This window comes from Sander vitreus, chromosome 16 (genome assembly GCF_031162955.1).
Source record: "Sander vitreus isolate 19-12246 chromosome 16, sanVit1, whole genome shotgun sequence".
NCBI classification, from domain to species: Eukaryota; Metazoa; Chordata; class Actinopteri; order Perciformes; family Percidae; genus Sander; species Sander vitreus.
Window position 1 is genome coordinate 7,823,701 of NC_135870.1, and position 13,783 is coordinate 7,837,483.

At 41.5% G+C, this 13,783-nt stretch overlaps 1 protein-coding gene across 2 annotated transcripts in view; it reads left to right on the forward strand.

Moving 5' to 3' along the window:
- col5a1 (procollagen, type V, alpha 1) overlaps positions 1–12,873 on the forward strand; it is an 82,443-nt gene extending 69,570 nt beyond the window's left edge. The window contains exons 49-66 of one of the 2 annotated variants that reach the window (XM_078270639.1): positions 322–375; positions 648–755; positions 913–966; positions 1,070–1,123; positions 1,259–1,312; positions 1,421–1,474; positions 1,598–1,705; positions 1,911–1,964; positions 2,416–2,469; positions 2,703–2,810; positions 3,362–3,415; positions 3,516–3,551; positions 3,667–3,720; positions 3,826–4,093; positions 5,436–5,548; positions 7,160–7,228; positions 10,009–10,242; positions 10,514–12,873. In XM_078270639.1, the coding sequence (XP_078126765.1) occupies positions 322–375; positions 648–755; positions 913–966; positions 1,070–1,123; positions 1,259–1,312; positions 1,421–1,474; positions 1,598–1,705; positions 1,911–1,964; positions 2,416–2,469; positions 2,703–2,810; positions 3,362–3,415; positions 3,516–3,551; positions 3,667–3,720; positions 3,826–4,093; positions 5,436–5,548; positions 7,160–7,228; positions 10,009–10,242; positions 10,514–10,660 (1,677 nt within the window). In that variant the 3' untranslated portion in view covers positions 10,661–12,873. Of the gene's footprint in view, positions 1–321; positions 376–647; positions 756–912; positions 967–1,069; positions 1,124–1,258; positions 1,313–1,420; positions 1,475–1,597; positions 1,706–1,910; positions 1,965–2,415; positions 2,470–2,702; positions 2,811–3,361; positions 3,416–3,515; positions 3,552–3,666; positions 3,721–3,825; positions 4,094–5,435; positions 5,549–7,159; positions 7,229–7,293; positions 7,363–10,008; positions 10,243–10,513 lie in introns of both variants that reach the window. The other variant, XM_078270638.1, reaches the window with a different exon arrangement.
- Positions 12,874–13,783: the final 910 nt, after the last annotated feature.

A 13,783-nucleotide genomic window follows, 5' to 3' on the forward strand; every position in this document is an offset into this window, starting at 1 on the left:
TAATGATAGTGCCCGGTGTATAGGTGAGTCAACAGGGCAACTATCCAATAAGGCAGGGGAAAGAGGACAAGATATAAAGGCAGGGTCCAGGGAGAAGAGTGAGGTCAGTGCCCAATCTGTCTGCACTTGATGGATTGAAATCTCTTGTGTCATCTCTTTCTATCCCCATTTGGGTGACAAGGACGCCAGGACAGCGGACGCTGCTGTAAATGATGGGAATTTTAGAACCATGCTGGATCAACAAATCAACTTTCTGATAATATATGTGCTAATATATCTCTTACCCTCTAATATTCCCCCCCTCTCTCTTTCTTTTATCAGGGCGATGCTGGTGAAACAGGAGAGCCCGGTCTTCAGGGAGAAGTTGGCCCACCAGTGAGTAATCTGGTTTTTTTTCCTCCATATTTAGATGAATAAGTACCAACAAAGGATGAAAGGGCCAACAATAATATCACCACCAATTGAATCAGTGTTGGTCAATAGCTGGACTACAAATCAGTTTATCTACATTGACCACAATAATATATATATAATAATATATAATGAGACTGTTACATTTTGCTTTGAAGTTTCCTTTCGTCATTTTTAACTTGTTTTCTACAACCATCTCTGAATTAGAATAACATACATACTGCGTATTGTTCCAGGGTCCAAGAGGAGAGCGAGGAGAAAAGGGAGAGTCCGGTCCGGCTGGTACAGCTGGCCCTCCCGGCCCTAAGGGTCCCCCTGGAGATGATGGTCCCAAAGGCAGCCCAGTAGGTCTTTTTCCACCTTCGACTTCAGAATTTTATTTTATAAATAAGTGCACTCTCGCCACCGTTTTCACTGCTCACCAAGGACACATTGTGACCTTAAACTACATCTCTTTTCTCAAAAAAGAAAGTAATGCATTTCTATTGATTTCTTTTTTAGGGGCCGAGTGGTTTCCCTGGTGACCCTGGCCCCCCTGGAGAGCCCGGTCCCGCTGTACGTATGGCATGAGTGAATGCATTGTGCAAACTCTGTTCTTTACGGTTTGTTTTTTGGCTGCAATGCAGCATGACTGAGGCTCTGTTCATTTCCTATGCAGGGGTTAGACGGTCCAGCTGGTGACAAGGGAGATGATGGAGAGGCCGGTCAAGCTGTGAGTGTTGTGTACCAATTGTGTTACTTTACCACAACTCTATGTGCTGAAAGGGATTTTTTTGGGGATAGAAATTTCAATTTAAATCACAAAATGAATACTGTTTGATTTTCATTTAATTACAATTCAACCTAGGGTTCTCCTGGACCCACTGGAGAGTCTGGCCCCTCCGGACCACCAGGAAAGAGAGTAAGTTCTGTCCTGAGCGCTTTTGTTGTTGTCGTTTCAAAATGTTATCAATGTCTATCTCTTTGTATTCCACAATATTAATCTTGTCATTTATTTATTTTCAAATAGGGCCCCCCTGGAGCAGCGGGACCTGAGGGAAGACAAGGAGAGAAGGGAGCCAAGGTAACACATCACTCGTCCGACAAATACACATTATCTCTTCACTCAGTACATCACAATATCATGCCCCCAACAAATGAGCAAGAATCTAATGGTTTGTGTGTACCCTGTTTTTGTGTGTGAAAGGGAGAGTCTGGCTTGGAAGGTCCCCAAGGAAAGACGGGTCCTGTTGGTCCTCAAGGATCACCTGGCAAGCCCGGTTCTGAAGGCCTCAGGGGTATCCCTGGCCCAGTTGTAAGTAAAATGTTTCGTACCGTCACGGCAATTTATCGCAGTCATGTCTCGTTGTTGTGTGGCATTGTTAAAAGAGCTTACAGAGCAGGTGCTGAATGGTTTTCAATAAACTGTTGAACATAAAGGAGCCGTGCTATTTATAGAAACATGTTTTTCTTATGAACCAGGGGGTGATAAACACTGTCTAATTGGTATTTCTATGCAGGGAGAGCAAGGTCTGCCTGGTGCTCCAGGCCCGGACGGACCTCCCGGACCAATGGTGAGTAGAAGTGACTCCTGGCCCTTTGAACCGAAGTATCTGTATGTGTGCGACTTGATCTGGATCCCCCTCTCCAATAGGGGTGTGAATCTTCACTGGTGCCACGATTCAATTTGAGTTTGATTATCCTGTCAACGATTCGAATCGCTTCGATATCCCGATGCATCACGACACGTCACCTCCTCAATATTATTCTATATTGCTACATCGACAAATTCAAGCAGTCAGATATAAATATGAAGTCCCCTTTTTATTGTATCGGCTCTCAAAAAAAGACACTTCCTGAATGTAGCGGAGTCTGAACACAGCAGACAACAGACAAAAGGCAAACACAAAAAAAGCAGCAACCGGAAAATCAGCAAGCAACATCAGTAGACAATAATCGATTATGGTCTGTCTGCAGTGATTCATTTCAACACCCCTACTCTCTAATGTGTCACCTCTCTCACAGGGTCCTCCTGGTTTACCTGGTTTGAAAGGAGACTCTGGTATCAAAGGAGAAAAGGTGAGCCACCTCCCCAGCTGAATGTTTGGATGTAAAGTATTACTGTAGCTTAATACTAGAACTAATGGACCCATTTCCTAACAGATTGATTAGATCTTTTTTGCCTCCAGCCATCAAATCATTACCCTAATGATTATAGGGTGTGCCGGATAGATGTATTATATGGCTAATGTTTGTGATGGTGTATTATTGACTGTTGTATTGATAATGTGTGTGCTGTTCTCCACCCTCAGGGCCATCCGGGCCTTATTGGTCTTATCGGACCCCCAGGTGAACAGGGAGAGAAGGGTGACAGAGGCCTTCCTGGTCCACCAGGATCACATGGTCTCAAAGGAGACAATGTAAGTACAACTACACTGGAGTCAAGTTAAAAGGCCCACGCTTGTTTAAAAAAAAAAAAAAGTCTGTATGCCAAAATCGGACTGGGAGTGCTGTAGAAGAGTATCTGTGCCAATAATCAGCCCACTGAAAGTGTTTGATAATCCTCGGCATTGGAGTGTTTTTTATTTTTTATTTTGTACAGGGAAAATGTAGTCACCAGTGTTTACATCCCTCATTCTAGTCAATATTGTTGCTAGAGCAGGGCCCTCAACACAATGAGAGTTTTGATAAATAATCACCAATAATGTGGATACAATAATAAAATAGCGAGTAAGTCTAGTTCAGAACATGACATCATTTTACTGTAATGCACCCTTTAAAACCAGGAAAAGACAACACTTGTGTCATATCACGATACTACGATATCCCAAATTTAAGACGATATCTAGCCCCATATATCGATGTCGATATAATATCGTTATATTGACCAGCCCTAACTGTTGCATCAGGAATAAACTTCTTCTGTTGTCAGACATCAGTTATTGATTCACGCTCTCTTTCTTTCCTTTAGGGTATTGCTGGTCCTTCAGGTCCACTTGGTCCCATTGGTCCTCCCGGATTACCTGTAAGACTCATCATATGTGTTGTGCTTCAGCATGTGTGTAACCAAATAGCGCGTAATGTCTAAGTCAATATTGATTACTTTGCCATTTTTGTGTCTTTAGGGTCCCCCTGGTCCCAAAGGAGCTAAAGGTTCATCGGTAAGTGTTTTACTGATAGCTGCATCCCATCAGATAAGGAAAAAGTATCAATCACGACACTTCTGAAAGAATTTGCCTCTTAAGATCAAGCATTGCTTTAATTTGTCCTGCTCAGGGTCAAACTGGACCAAAGGGAGAGACTGGTACAACTGGCCCTCCTGGCCCTCCTGTAAGTCAAAGACTTTTCTACTCGATCATCATTTTTGTGTCTTACCCTTCCAAGTCATAATCTCCATCATTATCGCTGACTGGCATCCGTCTCTCTCCATAACAGGGCCCCCCCGGCGATGTCATCCACCCGCTCCCCATAATGTCTTCCATGAAGGGCCGAACTCGTAGGAACATCGATGCCAGCCAGGTGATGGACGACACGGCCGCGGATGCCAACTACAAGGACTACGACGACGGCATGGAGGAAATCTTTGGCTCGCTCAACTCCCTTAAGCTGGAGATCGAGCAGATGAAGCACCCGCTGGGCACACAGACCAACCCCGCTCGTACCTGCAAAGACCTGCAGCTCTGCCACCCCGATTTCCCCGATGGTTTGTGTTCCACTCTATCTGAAATGAGCCAACAGGTCTATTGGCTAATCCTTCCTCTCCACAGATTGTAATTCCTGGTCCAGCTTGTCTTTCATGTGATAGTAAACAGAATATCTTGACGTCCCCCTGGCCTTTAGATCATCTTTTCTGCCATTTTATAGACCAAACGACTAAATAAATAAAAATAAAAAAAATTATTAGATAATAATAAAGATTTGTCTGTAATGAAATAAATTATTAGTTGCAGCCCTAGAATCAACCACCTAATCATCATTACATGCATTTGTTTTGCCACTGACAGGCACAGATTAATATTCTAAGTGTCTGACAACATTATGGAAAGGATTTCTAAGGAGGTCGACCTTTCTGTTAAAGAGTAACATCCTTTTATAAACATAAAAAGATCTGGGAAATTGCGTTCGCAAAACCCACCAGACTCCATATAAATAAAAATTAATTTTAGCATCGTAAAATACACTTGATTTAAAGTCGACAGAAAACAAAATACAACTGTGAAAAGCCACTTTGGGTCGTCTTTCCACTTTTCCAACCATCACAACTCTAGTTTTGGTTGAAATAAACACATAGTTTACTGATTTACATGTGAAAATATGTTGGCTCTATACATGTCTGGTGGGTTTAGCGCTAGCGACTTCAGAGCTGTTTTTGGTTAAACAGAAAGGTCTCAAAGAGGTTTTAAAGGTCTATCTCTGAAGGGATCCTTTCCATAATGTTGTCAGAAATTTGAGAATATTAATCTGAGCCTGTCAGTGATAAAACGGATACTTTTGCCCTATTAACTTACATTGTAGCTCGTTTCGCCGCTGCCGACTGCAGCGATCTTTCTTAATACTGGACCAATGTCAAAGATCGGTGTTCCCATCAGTCACTTAGACACAAAAACATAGGAAAATAGGGTCCAGGTTGAAAAAAAACGGGAGTTACCCTTTAATGCAAGTATTTCTATTTCTCATGTTCCATCTTTGCATGATGTTATCAAACAGCAGAAATTAGAAGATGGAGTTTTGTTAAACGTCTCTCACTGGGTGTCATCACTTTTAATGCTGATTTTCATAGAAAACACTATTAATTAAGATTTGTGTTGTATATTGTTCACAAGTTATGTTAAGTTTTAACATTTGTTAACAGTTTTTATTTTTACAACATCTCAGAATATGATATAGGCTCAACACAGATACTGAAAGTGTAGACGTAGAGACAGGATACTTTTAGCACTGGCCATATAATGTTAGACACTGCCTTGGCGTGAGGGAGTACAGTATAGGCTTCAAATCATATATACCACTCTGTAATTGCTCTCCTGTTGTCTCCATTTCTCCAGGTGAGTACTGGATCGATCCAAACCAGGGCTGCTCTCGGGACTCCTTCAAGGTTTACTGCAACTTCACAGCAGGTGGCGAGAGCTGCATCTTCCCAGATAAGAAGTCTGAAGGGGTATGTCTGGCCGCGTGTACACAAACACTTGCACACACACGCACACACACACACACACACACACACACACACACACACACACACACAATGGACAGACAGGTTGAGGAAAAATAGGCAGAAAGGTTGGGATTAGTGCTAGCAAGATGATGTGGTATTAATACCACTATTTACAGCCTCCAAATGTGGATTTGATTGACAGTAAAGTAACATTAGCTGAATACTCCAGATAAGTGAATGATTGTTTTTTTTTCTTCTCACATCTGGGACTTGCATGTACTGTATAAATAACCCGAACATCTCAAGACGGCGCTAGTTGCAACAGTATCTCTATTGTAGCTCATGCACCCATATAATTAGCCTCCATGAGATTACCTTGCGTGTTGTTGCAACAGGGCTCCCTGCATTTCCCCTGGGGGGGCGAAGTTATAAACATGCTAAATCTCAGTTTAATTTTGACAGTTGGTAAACACATTTTCTCATCCATACTATTGTTTCAGTGCCGTTTTTAGATTTAATGCCATTAAGAAACTGTAAAGCCTTTTGGCAGGTGGCAGACACGTTGAGAAGATTTTCACTTCATTATGCATGAGCGTGTGGAGGAGAGGAGAGTAGCAGGGGGGTGAAACATTGGGAACACTGTCTTTGACAAGTCGGGGTTGTGTAATAGCACAGTGCTACAGCCATTTTAATAATGACACTCACCAAGCCTCAGAGGAGCAGGATTTAGCTTAAGCTTCGAATAATGAAGCAGACTTTTTATAGAGTGCTGGCGATGGGCTGCTCTCATTTGTGTCAGGGGTGAAAAGAAAAGCCTGTGCTGACGGTCTTGGCGTAGACATTGCAAACACACCCACGTGCGTTTAGATTGGCACAGTTATTATAAGAGCACATAGTTACACTGTCCACGCACTGTACAGAATCACAGTCCCAAAGCCAGACACACTATCACGTATTCTGGAAAACGAGAAAGTCACAGAAAGAATATATTTACTCCTCCCAGTGAAAACAACTGCAGGTCACCTTCGAGGCAGCATGGGTCTAATGTATGCCATCTCCCAGCGCTAAGTGATCTCCGGCTCATCATTCATTAACGCATTAAGCTATTGAGGACAGTTCCATATCAAACCGGGCTATCTAATTATAGAGAAATTCATCATTGTCATGGCTGAGATCATTAGAGCTGTGCCCTGTTGGCCAATCCACAGCTTTTAATGGCATAACAAAGTCAGTGCACCATGGCTGCACAGCACTAACACTACACAGCAGGGATAGAGGCCTCGCTATAAGAGCTCTTTGCAGGCGATCATTTCGTAATTAATCACTGTGTACTCATGAATTTTTCAGCAGCATTTAGCTGCCAGCTACAGATTGTACTGTACAAAATGGCATAATGGCTTACTAAAACTTTCTGCACTGGACCGGTTGGTCTGGTTGATCTTACTGGATACTGTTTCAGGTCTGGAAGACTCATCAGAGGTCAAACTGAAGGAGCAAGAGGGGAAGAAGAAGAAGAAAAAAAAAAAGATGGGATGTGTTTCTGTCAGATCTGTTTCCTTTCTTTAACACTGCTGTTTTTCCCTCCTCTGCCTCTCTGTCGATCCATGCCCCCAGGTTAGACTCACATCCTGGGTAAAGGAGAATCCTGGCTCCTGGTTCAGTGAATTCAAACGTGGTAAACTGGTAAGCCAGACTCCCGACTTCCCCAAGTCCTTTTCCCTTCCCTGAATGCCTCTTATATTTTACAGAGCAAAATGGCAAAATGGCCCAAAGACTCGCCGGGCACATGGTATAGTCACTACAAGAGAGGTTCCCTGGTAAGTGGCCCTGCCCGTGGTCCCAGAGTCCTGGCTCCGGCCTGGACTCTGTGTGCCTGAGGCTCTGCATGGTTCTGGTACGTTTATGCAGTGGCACCTTGCATTTTGGTTATTGCTTTAATGTGTTGCATGATTCAGCACGAGCTGCACTCGCCTACAGTCCAACAACATGGGTGATGCTCTAACAAGGAAATGGAGAAGAGGTTTGTGAACCATACAGGCAAGCTTTGCCGTGGTGAAGCTTTATATTTGGCATCTAATGGAGTTTAACAAATGGAAAACAATGTACTGCTGTTTCACTGTTTACATTTCTTGATTATATATCCAGTCTAAGACACCTCTGCTACATTAAGAGAGCATCCCCTAGTGACTGTGTGCCTTGACACTCCCATCACTCAAGAAGCAATATCCATACAAAGGGGATTTAATAGTTTGGACAAAAACTCCTGAGAGTGAATACATCACTTAACACTTCTCTTTCTTTCACATGACACATTTTTTTAGTCCATGCCTCAGCAGGTCATCTGTCCTCCACAAGGAGGGGAAAATAAGTATAATTTCTCCTCTGCTGCAGCCATTCAGCTGCACTCACATTCCCAATGTCTCCCTTAAACACTACTTAGATCCGGCAGAGTAGCTCTGAGTCAAAGAGGTCAGGCACTCAGTCACCACCCAGGGGCTTCTGGGTTCTCAGTCACTGTTGACTTGCGGCTGTGACGATAAAGAGGTAATGTTCCCCTGGCGATGTCGGGCTGGATCCACACACTGCGTGGGGCGGGGGAAAGGGGGGGGATGAAGAGTGGTGGGGTAACACAAGAAAAGCATGATGGGACTACCCGGCCACTCCGAGGATCAAAACATCAGAACCGTGGCACTTTGTTGAGCCGCGGTGCCGACACTCATAGACATGTTGCAGAACAAAGTCTTCGTTGTTTATATCTTGTGATGAATTGGCTAATTAAATCAATCATTGGCACTAAGTTGTTGCACAAATAGATGGAGAAGATGATTAGCTCCATCTGTTAATGTCAAGTTTGAGTGTCGGCACTCTCTGGGTTTGTACGTGCATGTGCGTGTGTGTGTGTGTGTGTGTGTGTGTGTGTGTGTGTGTGTGTGTGTGTGTGTGTGTGAGAACGTTCGCTTATGTGCATGACCAACAAGTCGAGAAAGACCACATCCAGTCTGCTGCTCTGGCTGCATGGTGTGCATGCGCACTACTCTCAGTAAGTCCTGTTTGTCTGAAAGACGAAGCGACTATATGGATCTAATGGATTCCTGATGGTTGGTATGTAGATAGTCAGGTACGGACATTAAACTGAACCGTGACTGGTTCCAAACCTGCCATCTTATCAGTCAGGATTACACAGCGCTAATAATCAGCTTAATTGAACATGTCTCTGTTTTATGTAACACAGGCTGAAAAAGCTTAATTTTAGGTTAATTCTAGGTTAATTGACAGACAATTAACGTATCATTACTGCAACATATTTCCTATTAAGATAATTACATTTTCATGTACCGTGACTGGTACATATTCATATTTTACATAATTACATATTTACATATTTTACATAATTACAAAATCAATATTTAAATGAGGGGTTTAGTTCTGCTTATTTTTTCCACATTAAGCATTGCACATCAGCGCAGCTTCCAGGCATTAGACCTTGGAAATATTCTGAGCCCTTCTTACAAGCTATATAGTATCATCACCTGATCCATTGTTAATGTGGACTTTGTTCCACGTTCATCTTCACCCTGGAGACATTTGCAGATATTTGCACATCACAGTTCTTAAGCATAAGGCGGGTAATATTCAATATTTTCTATTGTCAACAAATCCCTATGAAAAGGCCAAAACCATCTACGAAGTGATTCTACTAATGGGACGAGAGCTCCATTGTTGTCCGAAAACCCATCAGTGAGCCACACAGTCGCACTGGCTGACATGTTCCTTTACTGTGAACATAGTCAATCCTATATACACCATTCTGTTCTAAATATTCAATAGTATACTAAATATGTATTCATCCGCGGGTTGAAATAGTCAAACAAATGCAATATTTCCTCCTGTTAGAGTAACGTTTGCTAAATCTACAGTGTCCAGCTGGAAATTATTTTAAATACATAAATATTTTTGAAACCTTTGGAGATGAACGTCAATAGGAATGAATGGGCTTGGGTCTGAGTGCCACACACAGGCTAGGTAAGTCGGAAAGTATTGAGAGACAAACTCACACTTTGTTGGTTTTGGCCTTTTTATTTTGACAATAAGAAAAATGATGAGGTCAAAATGCTGTCCTGTATTGTTTAAGAATTTGCAAATCAAGTTTTGCTCTGATGGCAGAGCGTGGGAGTTTATTAACTCTATTCTTGGATGACACCTCCTTTTTCAATAAGAAACGCAGCCTAGAAATCCAAACACAGCGGTAAAATAGGAATACAAATTAGTCATAAATGTAATCAACGTGGCTCCCAGGAGACAAAAACACTGCACTGTATAGATATGAATGTTAGGTGAATCTTTATAGGATATTCAGGATATTCTTACTCTCTGTTTACTCTTAGTTTTCCTTTCCTTACACCGGTCCTTTCTCCTGGTGTTACGTTTTGGATGTTCAACTCCATCTGTATTCCTCTTTGCAGCTCTCCTACGTGGATGCGGAGGGCAACCCCATCAGCGTGGTCCAGATGACTTTCATGCGGCTGCTGAGCGCGGCAGCCAGACAAAACATGACATACAACTGCTACCAGTCGGTGGCCTGGCACGACCAGGAACAGGACAACTACGACAAGGCCATCCGCTTCCTGGGCTCCAACGATGAGGAGATGTCCTATGATAACAACCCCTACGTCCGCGCCGTGGTCGATGGCTGTGCGGTAAGTCAAAGAGATGATGAGTGTGTGTGTGTGTGTGTGTGTGTGTGTGTGTGTGTGTGTGTGTGTGTGTGTGTGTGTGTGTGTGTGTGCGCGTGGTCGGCGGGGTTCCTTTGATGAACGCTATCAGAAAATGATGTTTCTGTTGCCTTTGTAGTGGCTCGGTCAATAAGAGCCCTGCAGAAGTGTATGTTTATTTCTGAAGAATATTTTGTTCACACACTAACTCTCCCTCACTGCTGTGTCTTTTTGTTCTTCTTCTCTTCTTCCACAGTTGAAACGGGGTTATGAAAAGACAGTACTTGAGATCAACACACCAAAGGTGGAACAGGTGCCAATTGTGGACATCATGTTCAACGATTTTGGCGGCTCCACGCAGAAGTTTGGATTTGAAGTGGGCCCTGTCTGTTTCATCGGCTAAGACTGTTTACTGAACAAATGGAGAAAGAAAAGCATATATTTGTTTTCTCAGAAAAAGAAAAGAAAAAAAAAAAAACAATTGAAAAAGAATAGGACAATTCTATTTGTAAAAAAGTTTTTTAACTTTTTTTTCTTCCATAAAGCAACAAGTATGAGTACAATGAAATCAAGTTGAGAATACAGTGAAATTCTATAGGAATAGAGGAAAATGAAAAAACCTTGAAACCTCAGTGTGCCTTCTCCATCACATGCACGTTTTGAAACTGGATGTCAGATCCTGCCTCCTACACGACACACTCGCACACACACATGCAACCGTAGCCCCATGTCATCACACTTGATTTAGACTTTTTTTTTTTTGTTATCCAAACAACGAAGGTGACCCAGCCGTTCCAGACGGTCGCAGTATTTGCCAAAGACTCCATCTGATTTGGCTCTTTTCTTTTCTCAAGTTCTGATCTCATGTTTCCCTTCATCTCCCTGGCTTTTTTTCCACTTGTTTTTTGTTTTTTGCTCATTCACTACGGGAGCTTTGTTTGTGCATAATTCTCTCCCCCATTCCCTTGGAATGGACCATATATATATAAATATATATAAATAATTTTAATGTTTGTAAGTACATTTTGTATATTTTTCCTGGTAATGTTTATTGCTTCTGGCTTCAAAACATGCATGTGACTTTATGAATTGAGGTAGCAGACGATGGATACGGGGATAACACCTAAATTGTAGAAATATATCGAAAATTGAGGAAATTCGACTTGTAAATTGACAAAAAACAAAACAAATTGGGAAGTCCTGTCTTGTTGCAGTTGTGGAGCACACCTTGTTGTAATTTAAGAACAGAATGGAAATAAAAGACGAGAACAAGCTCTGTGATATTATGTGACAGTTTGATTTACGTAACAAAAAAACAAAAAAAAGAATACATTCCTCCTTTTGTGCCCTCTGAACAGAACACCCACCTCGGTGGTAATATCATTAACTTAAACAGCTAGCTTCTATTTTTTTTCCTCAAACTACACATCTATCTGACTATGCAATGGGAGATGATGTCACATTTAAATGAAAACACAAAGAAATCAAAACCTAGGTGCTATATTTCTCTCTTCTGTGGTGCTATGTATTTTTCTAGTTTGTGTTGTTTGAATGAAAGGAAATTTGTGGTGATGATATTCCATCACCAGCAGCCCCTTGACTCTCGTAACCACCACATCCAACGTACGTGGATCTTTGCTGCATCTTTTTATTTTATTTTTATTTTTTTTTACGTCCAGCAGTGGTGTTTGAATGCCATTTCTCTACATATCCACTCAGATCAGTGCAGCACGGCGGCATTTGTTATCTTCTGCTTCAGCGGAGCGCACGGATAAGAAACTTGTACCAAACGTTGGAATAACGTGAGGAAACTAAGATGGTGCTGTTGGCTTTGCATATCATTGCTCTAAGGCGCTGCATTATACAGTATAGCTCTTGCTGTTGGATCATCTGGGCCACATCAAAGTGATGGAGTTGAGAAGTGGACATGTTGTGATTGGGCCAAAGCAACTGAAAGGGATATAGTCCAAAGTTTTGTTTCGGTGTTTGAAATCCTAACCCCTTCCACCAAAGGTTTTCAGGTATATGTTAAGCTTTAAGGGCCATGGAGGCTTGAAATCATTGTCTTTGTATGGGAACCAACTTGATAAGTATTTTTCACAGTAGAAGCAGGTCACTAAATTAGCCAGATGAAAGCGTTTGCTGATGCAGCGTCAACAATTGCTGGTTGGTCTACTATTTTTGCCCTCGTTGTAATTATGCTCTTTGTTCAAACTATGCACTCTCTATGCTTATGACCACTAGTATCTACCACAGAATCTTTACAGCCCTTCATGCATAGGATTGTTTTGTTTCCTTTTTTTTTATTTTTATCTTCAAATATGTGACTTGAACCATTTCTGTTAAGATAACATGCTTGTAGATCTTTGGCTTTATTTTTCATTGTGATGCAGTACACCCAAATTTAACACTTTCCTCTCAAATAAAAAGGAGAAACAATTTTTTGTAAATTTCCAGAACCAGCAGTGATGCTGCCATTGTTTTTGTTAAGTTTTATCTTGTAGATTTCCGTTTGTCTGTCTGTTTGTTTGTTTTCACAGTCTTGTCAAACCTGTGTAAGGATAAGAGGATAGAAGTTATATTGGTTTTTATGTCAATAAATTCAAGTTTACTGTGGCCATCCACTCTTGTATGTCTTTTGAAGCATTAAAACCTATCTGTATGCATGAAATTGTAAAGTTTTTTTCTCTTGTTACAATTTTGTAGAGTGACATGTTCTCCAGTCCACGTTTTATTCATCAGGATACATCCGTTTTTTCCATGCTACAGATGAGTAAAAGGTCATGTCCACAATTGTGAAGTGAAGACAAAATGATGAACTTGTAACTCTACCGAAGCCAATGTTCATTTGTAGTATATTTATTGTATTATTTAAAATAAAAAAATAAATGTTAAATGATACCATAGTGTGTAAGTGTAAGAGGCCCCCTCTTTACATGCACACAGGAAAACAAACGTTATTGTCAAAAGGTTATTCATTTACCACATGCTATTTTACACAACATATGAGCTCTTTTAATGGAGCCTTTCAGGATGTGTTTGGCCGCATCTTTTAAATATAAAGTCCTCATGTTAACAACCTCTTGGCTGTGTATGTATATGTGTGTGTGTGTGTGTGTGTGTGTGTGTGTGTGTGTAAGAGAGAGAGAGAGAGATAATGCATATTGAAGGTTTAGACTATTTAAACCCTAAACAAATGAGTGGATGTCTGTTGCTGCATAACAGGTAAGGCCACTATTAATTGCACTACCACGTATGTTTTAATAGTGTGAAACAACTCTTGCTCCACAGATGCTCTACAAGAAAAAAGTTTCCAGGCTGCATCCGTGATAGGACATGCAGTCATCCGCTGATGCCTCCAACAAAAAAAAAAAGAATCTTCCTGGCTAGGCATTTTTGGACAGCTACTGTACGTAGGCCTACTTTAATCACTCCATGCTCATTTTTCTACACTGCCTGCAGGGCATTATGATAAGGCAGCAAATATATGTACAATGTGATGTGTGCTAACTCCTCCACTGTATGT